This window comes from Plasmodium cynomolgi, chromosome 11 (assembly GCF_000321355.1).
Source record: "Plasmodium cynomolgi strain B DNA, chromosome 11, whole genome shotgun sequence".
Taxonomy (NCBI): domain Eukaryota; phylum Apicomplexa; class Aconoidasida; order Haemosporida; family Plasmodiidae; genus Plasmodium; species Plasmodium cynomolgi.
Genome location: NC_020404.1, coordinates 873,683 through 888,075, shown reverse-complemented (window position 1 = coordinate 888,075; position 14,393 = coordinate 873,683). Strand labels below are relative to the sequence as shown.

Genomic DNA, 14,393 nt, shown 5'->3' with positions numbered 1-14,393 from the left:
AATATTGCAGTCAAGTTATAGTACTGTCCAGATTGTTCATTGTTATAGCGCAATGTGACTCTCCCGTGAGCAGTTCCCATGTGTTACGTATCGTACATTGTGTGTTTTATACCATATGCCATACGTTTTTTTCTTTTTTTTCTTTTTTTTTTCCATCTTGCTAAAAATTTAGACGATAAAAATAAAAAAATAAAGCAAACCGAAGCAAACGAATACACCTACTCATGTGCATAACGAATTAACACACATATGTAGGAGAACACGGACCCTAATTTGTTCACAAAAAGGGCCTTTCATTTGTTCATCCTGTTTATGGTACAAGCGCTACTCATATGTCGCACGCTGCAGTGTAGCGAAAATTAGGAGCTGGAAAATGCGCTGTTTGTAGGGACGACGGTGCATACCACGATGCTCCCGCTTCACTCAGTTAAGCTAACAATTTGCGAAGAATTATCATCACCGTGATTACCGCACAATTTAACAAGTCATTTCGTCACGGTTTGATAAATATGAGAATTACTGATTCACGACATGATCCTCTTATTTCAAAGGTGAGTTAAAAGTGAAGTAAAATTTGGATATATACATATATATGCATACGTTTGTGCACACACATACGCATACATATACACGTGACATGACATGGTTTGGACAGCACAACGCACATATATATATATAATAGCTATTCATGCGGCAACAAATAAAACGCACCAAGTGGAGAAATGTAGCGTCTTTTTTAGTAATCCCTTTCATTTATTTCGTGAAGATCCACCCGCACATGCACATACGACATAGGTACATATACATGTATAAACACTGTACGTAGGCATATTGCTAAATGTAACTATTCCCTTTTGTGCCAATTTCAAAAAACACGTAGAATAAAAAAAAAAAAAAGGCTGAGATTTAAAATTGTGCATATTAAAAATTTATATATATGTATATATATGCATATATGTGCACACACATGCACTTGTGATAAGGGTTGAAAAAGCCAAAAAAGGAAAAGGTTAGCAGAGAGGGCACATAAGGTTGGGTCATATATGTGTAAAATAGGCACACAACTCGTTAATGCTCACTGCTGTTCACTGATGTTTACTGCTGTTTATTGCTATTCATTTTTACGCCCACTTTGCGCTCATTTTTTTTTCTTCTTGTTGAACAAGAAGGTGATGTTGAGCTCTTTGCAAATGTTTCCTATTATGGTGTACGCATAATCAAACAAGTAAACGAAGCCAAATACCATCATGTAGTATAATATGTATGTTTCGTTAAAAACGGCCATTTTTAAAATGTGATGGTTGACTCTGCGCTTAATAAATAGCAAAGTAATGCAAAGGTAGTAGAAGATGATGGGGATAGGGAAGGAGTCCATTTTGGTCTGCAAGGTGGAGGAAAAAAAAAAAATGTCACAGGTGAAGGGGGATTAACCACGAAAGGTAATTTTGGCATATACTGGCTTATTTACTCAGCTGCGTTTTTTTTTAAAACACCACGTTGATAGAAATGGTTTTAAATGCTGCACACAGGCACATGTGCGTATATATATGCATATGTACACACTCTCACTGTCCATAAAATAAAATTACCTTTAATACTGTGGACATATTCATGTGCAGGGTGTAGAAGGCCGAGTATAGTGCTATCACTGTGTAGCAAAGGAGTTCATTTTTGGCCGTTAATGCTGAAAAAAAAAGAAAAGAAGCACACATGAGGGTATCGGTTTGGTGCAACAAAGTGGGGAAATTTCTTAAAAGCTAAATTTAAAACTCTGTTAATTTTCGCGATAAAAATGTGGCCTTTTGCTCCACTTTTTTCCCATTTCTCTTTCCCCTTCCATTCTTTTCATTTCGCTTCTTACTTGATTGGTAAAAGTAGTACTGCAACAACACAAACATGTAGAAGATCACCAATTGGACTGGAAGAAAAGGAAAAAAAAGGAAAAAAATGAAAGAGAGGGAAATTTCAACATTTTTAAAACAAAATGGTGGGCTTCCTTACAACGCATTTATATGTAACGCAATCACAAGCTGTGCGCTTCGCTGATTGGAACTTACATGTGGCTTCTTTTTTCTTTTTCTTAGCCGTCTGCAATCCCATGTAGATGCTTCTCGAGATGGTGAGTATAAGGCTGGGAGGAAAAAAAAAGAAAAAAGTAATCATTTTTTAAGTTGGCAAACTCGCGCCAAATTGCCACACAACCCGCAAGGGGCTCTTTCGGAGGACGCCCATTTGGGTGAAGCATGCATGGGCATTCGTTCTTATGTTCACAAATGATAGCTAATAAAACGGGGCACATTTTCCTCATTTTATCCTTACAAAAAGAACGCCGGGATTACAATGATGTGGGTGAGTTTTATGTTTAAGGCAGCTTTCCACAGAATCGCGCTGAATAGGAAAAAACGAAGAACAAAAGGAGAAAAGTGGTACATATAAAATGTGTTTAAAGCAATTTATGCAACTTTTTAATTAAGCAGGTACGCATTTTTCTTTTCCTTTCTTTTCCTTTTTCCCCCATTTTGTATGTCCATACCGAAATTTCACTGGTAATAAATCCTTCAGTGTTGTCTGCTCAAATAGTCCCGCTCCTTTTAATCCGCGAAAAATGCACACCGATATGACCTTCAAAAAGGAAGTAAAATTGGCAATAAAACAAATGTATGTAAATATGCAAAACGAATGAATGGAGATAAAACGACTCTCCCATTCCTTTGTTTTTTTTTCCCCCCTTTTACCATGACATGCGATTCTGTGATTCCCATGGAGCCCATGGACGTGTTGTACACTTTCGTATAATGCTCCATCCAAGAAAAAATGAATGTTTGCAATTGGACTCCGGACAATAGCTGCAAATGAGAGAAATGGGGGAAAATAAAAAGGTAGACATGTATTTATGCTTCCATTTGCGTTTTTTTCTTTTTATTTTTTATGCTCCTATATGTGTTAATCCAATTTAATAATTACGGCAAAGAAAAGTAATCCCTTTGGAATGCTCGCCCCTTTTCCCACAATAAAAATGAACAATGACTGACGAGGGAAAAAAAGAGATGAAGATGAGCGGTGAGGAGCAATGAATTAAGCGATAAAAATGTAATAAAATTAGTAGGTATAACAAGACAACCTAATTGGCAATACACAACCGTGGTGTCCGATCACTAAACGGGAGCACATACCGATGTTATGGAGTCACATCCATGGTCAAACAGCTGCCCCAGAGGGGAACTCGTGTTTGTTCTTCTTGCTTGTTTTCCGTCCAGCGCATCGAATGTCTACAGGGGAAAGGAAAAAGGGGGAGCAAATTTAGCAATGTATGGGAGCATAATTGGGGAACCAAAACTGGCCCATCGCTGTGCAACAAAAAACGGTCCGACTGCTGTACTGCAGAAATCGATCAAGTCTTACTTGGTACAGGAACAAAAATAACGCTATGTATAAGTATATGTAATCATTTTTCTTGTTGGACAGATCAAAAAGGTACATGAGAAAAAAAGCCACCGTGGAGCATAAGAACCCTAGGAGTGTCAAAAAATTAGCTGTTACTGACTAAAAAGTGGGGGGTGGCGAGGAAAGCGATGAAATGAAAAAGTACGAAATTGCGCACATTGGAGGTATTGTTAAAGATACAGGAATGGGGGTAGCGACATAATCGTTGCTACATCAAAGAACAAACGCATGTGCAACGAACGACTCGATAGTGAATCTGGAGGGCGGACGATCTGGGGAGCTGTATTACCTTGGGGACCAACTTGATGCAAAGGTTCCAGTAGGCGTCAAAAATGTTATCGAGTAGCGAATGTCCACTACTCTTATACACATACGATTTACAGTTCGCATAAACGCTTTTATTTAACTTTAAAAAGATCCCCATCTTGATCAACACGCGCACGAGATGAACAAATATATAAAAATATGTAACGTTTATATATATTATTGTACAGAAAAATGAAAATATATAAAATAGCAAAATGTCATGTCACTCGAAAATGCTAACATGTAACTTTCTCATTTTTTCATTAAAACATGGAAACCCTTTAAAAAGGCAAAGTGGAACTACTTAGGATAATTTACTAATATTTTAATTTTACTCTCATAATATTTTCCTAATCATTTTATTAAAATATTTTAGCTATGTTATGTGTTTTTAAAAAAATGTTCGACCTAAAATTTTTTTTTTTTTTTTACCTTCAATGGTAAACATGTTTAAATAAAATGACCAAGTGGTAAAAAAATGTGAACATGAAAAAAAATGGCTAAGCGTTTAACAAAAAATGTGAACTTGCACGACGCATATAAAACAAAAGTTATGTAAAGGAAAAAAGAAAAATAGGCACAGAACGTGCGCAGAACTTGCGTTACATATAATGATACATTTTTATATGCACATAAGTAATAGTATTATATGCATTGCATACATATGCATAATATATATTATACACGTGCTATATGAACACTTGTGCACATATGCGCTCTAAAAGCACCTTTATCAAATCACTAGCGAAATTTAGTGAAGAGTAAATTTCAGTGAATCATATCTAGCAAAAATAAAATGCTTCTTTGTTTGACAACCTGCGGTGTATATTAATGAAAACACATTTTTTGGCATCCCGATTGTGGCAAATATTTCCAAGGACTCCTTTTCACGTAGCATGCATTTTGCTTCACCACGAATGTTAACATGTTTTCCTTTTTTTTTTTTTTATTTTTTTAAAAAAAATATATACATGTTGAACTTTCCAAGATGAACAGAGGGGGCAATTCGTCATACAGCTTATGCGCTGTACTTACGCAAGCCATACGTACGCACGCACGCGTGGAACTGCAAAAGGCGGAATGAAAGCGATGTGTCACAATATCACATCGAATTGCAAAGCGGGATAACCCTTTTTGGCATACACACCTCAAGAATGTGTATAAATATATGTACATTTGTTTTCTTTACTTTTCTTTTTTTGCAAATTCCTTCCCTTTTGGGTTTTTATGGGAGAGATGCACAACTGAACAGGATTTACCTTAAAACGGAAATTTCTCCCACCCCGTTTTTGGAAAATAAGAATATGGTTCATGTGGCATCTTTCGTACAAGGATAATACGATAGGGATTCGTTTGGGCTCATTTGGTGGTAAAAAATTGTGCGTCCTTGGTTGAGTTGGAAAATTGGCATTTATTCCTTTTTTTACTTCCTCTTTGCTTTTTTTTTTACCTTCTTTTCCTTGTCCCTTTTCTCCTTTCCAGCCATTTTTACCTCTATCGATCACCTAAGGTGCTCACCCTAGAGTTAATATAGCCCATCTGTTGGGGTATAATCGCCCTTTCTTTGCCATTTAACTCGGAAGGCTGAAAAAAATGAATATGCCGTGTGTGTCCTGCTATGCATCCGGCTGTTCTAACATTTAAGCTTGCAAAGAATCACTCCTAAATCATCACAAAATTGTGAAAAAAAAAATGTTCCTCCGTGTGGCTGGAATGTTTCATGGCGCTGTCACGCAACAGCAGGGAACTAACAATCATATTTGGTAACCTTCGCATAGGTGTATTTTTTTTTTACATGCAAGAACGAAAAAAAAAAATGCGGACTGTTTGTGAAGGGATGTACAAAATGTACGTGAAATGAACATTAACGTGGTTCTTTTCTTTTTTTCCATTTTTTCGCTCACTCTGTCCGATTTCTCCCCCACTTTGATTCCTTTTCCTGTGTGTGTGCACATGTCAAATAGTAAAAGCAAACAGGACTAACTCCTTAACTTGTGTGGTGCGCAAAAAAAAAAATATATATATACAGTGCGCTAGCTTTGCAAGGTAGGTCTCACTAGGTACAACGAATTTCACTCGCACTGTTCATATGTGTAAATATATAGATAGACATATATTTCTTCCAGTTCTGCTTTACCATGCTTTATTTTTTAATTTCTTTCGTTTATTTAATTATGCTATTTTTGCTCTCTACTTTAATGATGGGAATGCAAAACTTATTCCATTTTTGCATTTCCTCATCTCTGTTCATTTATCCTTTCCCGTGCAAAAAACTGAAAATCTTTTCAAAATAAAGGTCTACACGCCCAAGCTGTTTTAAAATGCATTATGAGGAATTGGTATGTAAACAGGAACATTTGCAAAAATGTGCATATCACACGTATGCAACTTCCAAAGGGAAGGAAAAGAACTCCCGCGCGAAATTTATCATATTGCTCGTTATGTTCATTTTTAGTAGTTCTGTGTTGAGTCCATACATATCGAGTGATTACTATATGATAACAAATGTGTTTGAAAAAAAAAAAAAAAGGATAAAACTTGTAATAAACAAACCATTCTACATATATAAAATGACACCTATGTGTCGTCTTTTTTTTTTTTTTTATGCGGTTTAAAATTTGTTTAAGCGATGGGTATTTGCGCGAATATACGGAGCGCCTACTAACAAATTGCTTAAGCGCGCGTTCGGTCTTTCGCCTATTCATTAATTCGCTTCCTTACCTGCGCGAAAACATCCCTGCACAATGTAGACAAACGACTATTGCGAAGAAGGCTCAAAAAATGTAGAGAGGATTTCCCTTGCGGGGTCTATGCGTCTGATGTACTGCTTTTTCTCCATAACATTTCTGATTGGTAATTTTTCACCTTCCCTCATAAATTAGTGGATAAACAACACACCTTGAGGGGGGGGAAGGGGTTCCCTGCGTTTTAACTTTAAGGCGTACTGTTGCTGCTTTATTTTATTATATCAATTTTTTACTATTTTTTACCATTCTTTATAGTTTTTTCTTTTGCCACCATCGGAAAAAATGGAATCGTCTGCTTATTTCTGTCCTTTTCCCCAAGTTGTGCTTACCTATATTTGTTAGAAGAAAAGATCCCACGTCATTCTTTTCACATTTGGATTTCCCCAGAACTACATCGCAGTCCTCAAGTGTAAAATGTGAACATATAAACATATTACACTTTTTTTCATTTTTCCTTCCTCTCAGGTTTGGAAGACAAATAAAAAGAAGGATAAAAATTGTGCATGCTATCGAAATGGTATTGTACGGAGCTGTAGTGTCCGTTTTTCTGGCCGGCAGCATAGAATATTCCTTTTCTTTATTTTTTTTTATTTTTGTCACGTATGTTGTGTGAAAGATGTTAGAGGGACTCTTCTTTTTGTGTGTTCAGTGGTGGTGTTTTTTTGTAAGGCGAAGAAGAAAAAAAAAAAAAAAAATGAGCGCATAAATTTGAATAGCATATAGGAAAAAATGAAAAGTTCGCCGACATTGGCCCATTTAAGCGTTTAACTGTGCTACATCCACTCACTGGCAAAGAAGCGACCACCCCTTAAGCATAAAAATACTCACGTATAATATGCATACGTATAATATGCATACGTATAATATGCATACGTATATATGCATACGTTTATATGCACTTGCGCGTATGGGATTTTGCACGCCCGACCCGCAGACTTCTTCCTGGTAGTGGCGTACGTGGAGGAAGTGTCTAAAGTTCTTCCAATGGTTTTCGTCCAAATGAATGAGAAAAGAAACAAAAACGAGTATGTAGAATTACCCCTCGTTGACAGCACGAGCTTCTTAAATCAAGGAGGACATGAAGCAGACCATGATGAGAAGAAAGACAACGGGGTGGATAAATTTAGATACATTTACGCAAATGATATACTGGAATATATTTTTTTTTCCTTGTGCTCATCCGCCGGGTTATTCCTTCACCTTGATTAAAAATTGCCATCTGATTCTGCTGCCCACCTTTGTCAGCATGTGTGTTAAGTGGCCCAGGCATTACCCCCTTTCTCATGAACATTCCCCCATTTATCAGATTTTCGAGCACCGAAAACTTACTTTACGCTGCTCAAGCGACAAGGCAGAACTTCTTATCGATAATTGTGTTAAGGTAAGATAACTGCGTCATCATGTGTGTGCTATCCTGTTACGTTTACCATTCCTGTTCATTTTTTTTTTTTTTTTTACTCCTTTTATGTAGAAATTTGATCTGTGTGCTGTTCCACATGAGCTGTTCCGGAGTAGCTTCTTACAATATTGCCTCGCGAATGAATCATAAAAGCAGGAACGGTTAAAAAATATGAGAAACACAGCTAACATGTTTACAAGGTGCAGAGTACATCTCCGCAAAAAAATTGCTTCCTACGTGTTACAATCACGTGTGCGCAAAAATGAAAAGGCGTAATGGAGTCTCTACTTCTCATTTTTTTTCTCCCAATTGCATATTTACAGGATGTGTTGCAAATTTGCTGAGCGTCCTGGGCTGCCTGTTCACTTCTTCCCTCTTCCACGCATTGTATGACTACTCTATATATTTCAGTTCGTTAAGTATACCCACGTATCAAGCTTCCTTTTTGACCCTGTTGTTTATGTATTGCTTCTTCTCCATGCTGCTCATGTTTTCCATTTTTGTGAGGCGCTCCGTGAAGGGGGGAGGGGGGGGTCACTCGTGCGCATAAACGGGAGTGACCACGCAAGTGTGTACCCAAGTGAGTACCCAAGTACAAAGGTGCACACCTACAACAATGCGTGTCCCACCCTCAGCACCCACCACATTACCCTTTCTGCGAAATTTGTCTTTTTATTTTTTTTCGTTATTTCATAATTAAAAAAACTACCACCCCCTATTTTTGTGCATGTGTTGTTTTCAAGAAAGAGACTACTATCAATTGGGGAAATGCGTCATTTGTGAGAACTCCATTTTGTTAATTATTTATTTTTTCCCATTTGGGATGACAAAAAAACACGCTCAAAGTGGGAAAAAAAAAAAAAGCTTCATCGAATGCGTTAAGCACTTCTTCAAATGGTACTGCGAAGGAGTTATACCTTAGCGTGGAGGAGAAGAAGTTTCCAATGTGTAATGAAATCATGCGGGGAGAAGACCTTCCCCCCCACCTTTTTTTTATTTTTTTGATTATCAACCTTTCGTGAAGAATCAGGGTAACATGCAAAAAAATATACACAATGAAAGGGGTTCTACAGCGTGAATAAACAAACTAGTGTGACCATGCAGATGACGTTACTTAAGTGTGGCCCTTCAGCGTGCGAGTGGAATGCTCACGTTGGGGGTGCACACGTAACGAAGAACATCATTTGACGACGAATGGTAAGGGAAAAACCGCCACAAAAAAAGGAATCCCCAAATGGGGCAAATACACGTACAGACAGTTTATGCGGCCCGTAAACCTTACGGATTAGATGAAATTTCCCCACTTGGAACCCCCGCTGCGAATTACAAATCTAGACTCAGATCGGTAATCACAATAAGCACCTTCCAGTTACCAGAAGATTCGAACTGCCCCAGTTTTAAAGCAAACCAACATTTGTTGTAAGGCACGATAATTTTAAATATGCCAACATCGTCTTTGTTATTTCTGCATTCGTTGAGGATGTTCAAAGCTTTCGTCAAAGTTTTAATATATATAACTTTTTTCAAATGAAATTTCCCATTATTTTGGTCCTTTTCCTGTTTGGCTTGCTTATCCATGAAATCTTTTAGTACGTAATTATTTTTCAGCGTGGTGACATTCTTCGTGGTTATTGAATCCAGCAGGAAAACAACATCACAGTGTTTGTTGGCAATATTGAAGTTTAGTTCCACCTTGTCTGCCTGAAATTTCGAATAGGTATTCAAAATTTTGCAGCATTTTTTTAACTTGCAATTAATGGAGAAGGCATTTTTATTCACCTGCATATTTGGAAAGGCAGTTAGCGAAGGGTTAATAAGTTCTATTCCACATTCAAACTTTTTTAAGGCATCCGTGACGCTGCACTGATGCTTGAACAGCAAAATGCATATGCCATTTTTATCAAATAAATCAATAGTTATTTTTGTACTCTTTGAAACGTTCTTAAAGATATCGTATATTTGGAAGATATAAACGAGGATGATGATTTCATTATCCGTTGCACTTTTTAAAATAAAATTATCGTAAAATAAATCATCCATGCTAATCTTTATAAATATTTCTACGTGCTTCTTTTCGTTTCCAAATATGTACAGATATTTTTCCGAGAATTTGAAGCACAGGAAGGAATTTTCCATGGCAAAGGACGAAAAATCTTTCAGCCCCTTCAAAATGTGCGAAAAGTCGTCTATACCATCTGGTTTGAACTCCGCATGAAGTTTCATTGCGCAGAAGGGGGGGAGGGCAGAAAACGAAGGGGGAAGGAAGGAGGGAGCGAGCGGACTGAAGTGAATTGAAGAAACAATGGGGAAACGAGTAGGGTACACACAAACGGACGTTCCTTTATGCGCCCCCCTTTAACTGCTACACTTTGCAACTATTTTTAAGATAACGGCTGTGCTATTCTGCGCATTGGGGAAGTTAATTTTAATTTGTGTGCCTCGTGGGAGATGCCTATGTCGCGATTTCCCCTGCTGCGAATTTCATCCTTTTATCCTCTGACTCACACCTATATGTATATCCAATCGCGTGTTTCGGCATGCGTGCGATGATGCGGGGGTTCGTTTCGCTGTTGCGCTGTACTAATATGGAACCCTTCGCGGGTGTTCTTTCTGTGAGCCTTCCACTTATCGGTTTTTTTCCGCAGGCTCATTTTCCTTTCCCTTGGCATGTTTTCTGTAAGATTGCAATGTTTTTGTGGGGATGGCACTCTTCGTTTGCTCTCCGTTGCTCGTTAGTTTGTGGCATTTGTTTGCCCAATTTTGCCCAATTTTGCCCAATTTTTTTAGCATTCTCATTTTGTTTGGTCCTCACGGGGATACCCTGAAAAGGTTGTTCCTTGTTCGGCAACTAACCTGTTCGTTAATTTTTTTTTAACAGCGGACCGCTAACCGCAGTTGCGACGGGAAATTCATATGGAGCGATGCTGTATTTTCACGCATGCATGGGCGCGTGCACACAGGCTGTATATCCACATTTTATCGCAGTAATACGCGCACGTCAGTTTCGTTTTTAAGTGTATCTCCTTAGCAAATTAAAAAAAAAATATATATCGTTCTTTTTCCTTTTTTTTTGATAATTTTCCACATAAAAAAAATAAACATGCGAAAAAAAAAAAAATAATAAATCCCTTTTTGAGTTATTCTTTTTTTGGCCCTATTTTTTCACTGCATTGATTAGACATATCACGCTTTGTTCTTTTTTTTTAAGTGTTCCTCTTCCAAGCTCATTAGTTGGCTCTTCCAAAATTCGCGTTCCTGGCGTGCGTGGGGAAATAGTTACACATGGTTAAACGGTGCGGGTGGTGGCAGTGTTATCGCTGATAGCGGCGTTATCGGTGGCTGCGGCACTGTCGGTAGCTCAAGCACGCAGATGCATTCGCCATCAGAATAAAAAAACAAACGCGAAGATGCTGAACAAAAATGGCAGCTCCAGGAAAGCAGAAACATGTTGCACCCTCTTCGTGATATCCCTTACCTGTTTTAGCTTTTCAATTTTCTTCCTCAAATTTAGCAGTATCGCCACGTCGGTTCGTAAAATGCTGCATTTGAAAGGGAACACGGAAAAAGCAAAATTGAGGTCAACACGCAAAGAAGAAAAAGGCAATTCTACAAAATTGAATGTTAGGGATGCAGTTGTACCCATATAGGAAGCATATATTTTCTGTGTAGATTGTCGGCTTGTCAATTTCGTTATCCTTTAAATAGGTGTCTAATTTGTCAAAGTAGGAGATATCTATTTTAAGCTTTTGAAAGAAGTATCTAGCGCTGTATATATTTTTTTCTTCCTTGTCATCCTCGGGCAATTTGTTTATCTGTCAGCAGTGGGAAGGGGTGGTGGCAAAAAAAAAAAAGGGGCATATGTGAACGGGCATATAACATATATAGGGGAATAATCACTGAGGAGGATGATATTTTCCATTTCATTGTTCTTTAATCGGCGCATCGCCTTGGTCGCGCTTCTCATCCTGCGCTCTTGTTTCTGTGCCATACCGGTACTATCTCCTCTGTGGTTAGCTCAAACTTCTTCTTTAATTTTTTCATATCCGAAGCCTTCTTCAACTCCTGCTTAATTTTGTTTTCAAATTTTTTAATATTTTCCATTGTCATTTCTTCCAACATGACGTCCTTTTTAGATACTGTATAAGTTTTGTGAATGAGATTTTTTCTTTCGATGTCCGCCTCTATATTGTAGGTGAATTTTACGAGTGGGTGCTTCGCTTTTGCTTCTTTTAACTTAAGGATGTCACTATTATTTTTTATTTTTTTCGCTTCTTCTAACTTAATTTTTTGATCAAACAGATCTTCAATAACTTTCTTAGACACGCTATAAAATCTGTCCTTTATTTCTTCGATGGTTCTTTTGTATTTTCCATCATATACGTCGTGTACAATGACGAAATGGCATTCATATTTTTCACACAGTTTGAATAAATAGTCCGTTTCTTCCTTTGTCCATTTTGGATTCAAGTTTTTTATTTCTTTTTCGTAAAATTCGTCTGTGTACTTTATGATGTTTATTTTTTTATTAAATCTTTCGAAGGAGTAATCGTCCTCCACTTTGTTTTCGTCAAACGCGCTTCTATCAGCTCTATCACCCTTATCACCTTTGTCATTTTTGTATCCAATTTTTTTCCACTTTTTTAGAATCAAATCATCTTTTCTGCATTTGTTCCTGAAGCTCACTAATCTCCAGATGCTCACATTTTTGTTACTGAACTGAGGGGGGAGGGAGGGAAATACGAACGAAAAATTGTTTTATTTATTGCCATTTTGGGAGATGCGTTTACTTTATTTTGGGGGGAGACACGTGTGGCCATAACCACGCGTGAGTCCATGTCACGCTCTTCAACCTAAGTCTACATTCGAGATAGCAGAAATGTGTAAAGCGCATGGTCATACGATTACACACTTATATGTGTAGGTCATTACGTTTATCGTTTTTGACGAGGTGGGGAGCGAAAACAGGTTGTCGTTTTCTTTGAAAAAGTTCAGTTCCTGTTTGCTTTTCTTCTCCTTCTGCTTCTTCTTGTTCTTTATTTTATCAATGTTGATACCGAGCATGTCATATATTTGACTCATTTTGGAGCATGCGATTTGGAAGAAAGTTAAGCAGGGGGGTAGTCCGTAGCAGTTAACAAAAGGAGACGGCGCATTTCTACTTGATGTGCAGTGAGCACGGATAAATGCTCATTATATAAACAAAAAAAAAAATAAAATAAAAAGGACGCACAACGGAGCTAAGCGGAAAGGGCAACCAAATGGGGAACTCAAATGAGCTTCCACAATATGGAAACGAAAAAGAACGCAAAAAAAAAAAAAAAAAAAAGGAAAGGCACAACTGAAAGCGCAAATTTTGGAAGATATAAAACCATCTACTACGCAAAATGACAGTCTAGATAGTTGTACATACTTATAAATGTTTGACGCACATGTGAAGTGAGAACGACTAGAGCGGCGGTCTACGCATCTGCCATTGAGGGCTTCCAGTCCTACTTCTACTCTTTACAATTTTCACTTGAAAAAAGGCTTTTTTCCTGTGCACTCAGGAGAAGTAGCACAAGCGCATCGTTATTTAAATTCACATAAGCGCATTCGTTTAACTGTGTATATGTGCATGACCCTCACTGTGTACCCTGTGTGGCGGGGGTGTATGTTACACATCCCCTCGGGGATTTCGTTCAAATGAATGTACTGTTACACAAGCGCTTGTGGTTTAGCATGGGCAGAAAAAAAAAAAAAACGGCAAAAAAAAACAGCAAAAAAACGGCAAAAAAGAACAGCAAAAAAAACAGCAAAAAAGAACAGCAAAAAAAGAGTAAAATTGATAAGTTAGCCCATTTATTAATACTAAGCATCGGTAATTGCAATTACTGTAAAAAGTACACGAAGCTGCTATAGGTGAGTATTCCCTGATCGCACTCTTCCAAGGGAAAATGTTTTTCTTAGGCTACCCCCACATTGTCGAAAAGAAAAAGGGCTATACATGTAAAGCATCCATATAAGCATGCACGTTCGTATTTTTTACTTTTCTGATTAATACATAGTCACATTCATTGTTCAAAGCGCAGGTAATTTTTCGCCTTTGCGCCTCCCTAAAGGGTTCCTTTTTTTTGAGTTCAATTTCTGTGCTTGGCTCCCAAAAAAAAATAAAAATGCACAAGCTAAATTTTTACAAGTGCAACAAGAAAAAAAAAAAAAGGAGAGAGAAAACACAAGTTTATATAACACAGCCTTGGCGCTTCGTAGATGAAAGAAATGTGAAGCGGAAGAAGAGGTGGGGAAAAATAAATCACCAAATTAGTGAAAGATTACCAAAATGAAATAAATACAGGGAAGCAAAATAACATCATGGGATGACGCCCACATTTTGGCTGATCATCCTTTTGATGATTTCATTACAGAAACATCCTGTTTGGTGTGAAAAAAAAAAATGCGCATTTTTCTTAAGTGTAGTAATAAGTAAATACAACAGCAGCAATGGAAGAAATGATTGGAAT

At 37.5% G+C, this 14,393-nt stretch overlaps 4 protein-coding genes across 4 annotated transcripts; 1 reads left to right on the top strand and 3 right to left on the bottom strand.

Moving 5' to 3' along the window:
- Nucleotides 1–1,138: 1,138 nt before the first annotated feature.
- Nucleotides 1,139–4,128, bottom strand: PCYB_112970 (ethanolaminephosphotransferase; the record flags this gene model as incomplete). The annotated part of the gene is made up of 11 exons (XM_004223175.1): nt 3,734–4,128; nt 3,403–3,543; nt 3,174–3,269; nt 2,965–3,027; nt 2,736–2,846; nt 2,534–2,622; nt 2,320–2,388; nt 2,058–2,131; nt 1,862–1,918; nt 1,590–1,684; nt 1,139–1,381 (listed from the first exon to the last, which is right to left on the bottom strand). The coding sequence occupies exons 1-11, from the start codon at nt 3,866–3,868 to the stop codon at nt 1,139–1,141; spliced, it is 1,173 nt and encodes a 390-aa protein (XP_004223223.1). The 5' UTR covers nt 3,869–4,128.
- Nucleotides 4,129–7,481: 3,353 nt separating this feature from the next.
- On the top strand, nt 7,482–8,062 carry PCYB_112960 (hypothetical protein; the record flags this gene model as incomplete). The annotated part of the gene is made up of 3 exons (XM_004223174.1): nt 7,482–7,684; nt 7,804–7,878; nt 7,969–8,062. The coding sequence occupies 3 exons, from the start codon at nt 7,482–7,484 to the stop codon at nt 8,060–8,062; spliced, it is 372 nt and encodes a 123-aa protein (XP_004223222.1).
- A 1,157-nt stretch (nt 8,063–9,219) lies between these two features.
- Nucleotides 9,220–10,119, bottom strand: PCYB_112950 (hypothetical protein; the record flags this gene model as incomplete). The annotated part of the gene is made up of 2 exons (XM_004223173.1): nt 9,220–9,675; nt 9,754–10,119. 2 exons carry the CDS (start codon nt 10,117–10,119, stop codon nt 9,220–9,222), a joined length of 822 nt encoding a protein of 273 aa, XP_004223221.1.
- A 960-nt stretch (nt 10,120–11,079) lies between these two features.
- Nucleotides 11,080–12,975, bottom strand: PCYB_112940 (hypothetical protein; the record flags this gene model as incomplete). Its single annotated transcript, XM_004223172.1, has 5 exons — nt 11,080–11,151; nt 11,372–11,435; nt 11,536–11,708; nt 11,887–12,612; nt 12,826–12,975. 5 exons carry the CDS (start codon nt 12,973–12,975, stop codon nt 11,080–11,082), a joined length of 1,185 nt encoding a protein of 394 aa, XP_004223220.1.
- Between the last annotated feature and the right edge of the window lie 1,418 nt (nt 12,976–14,393).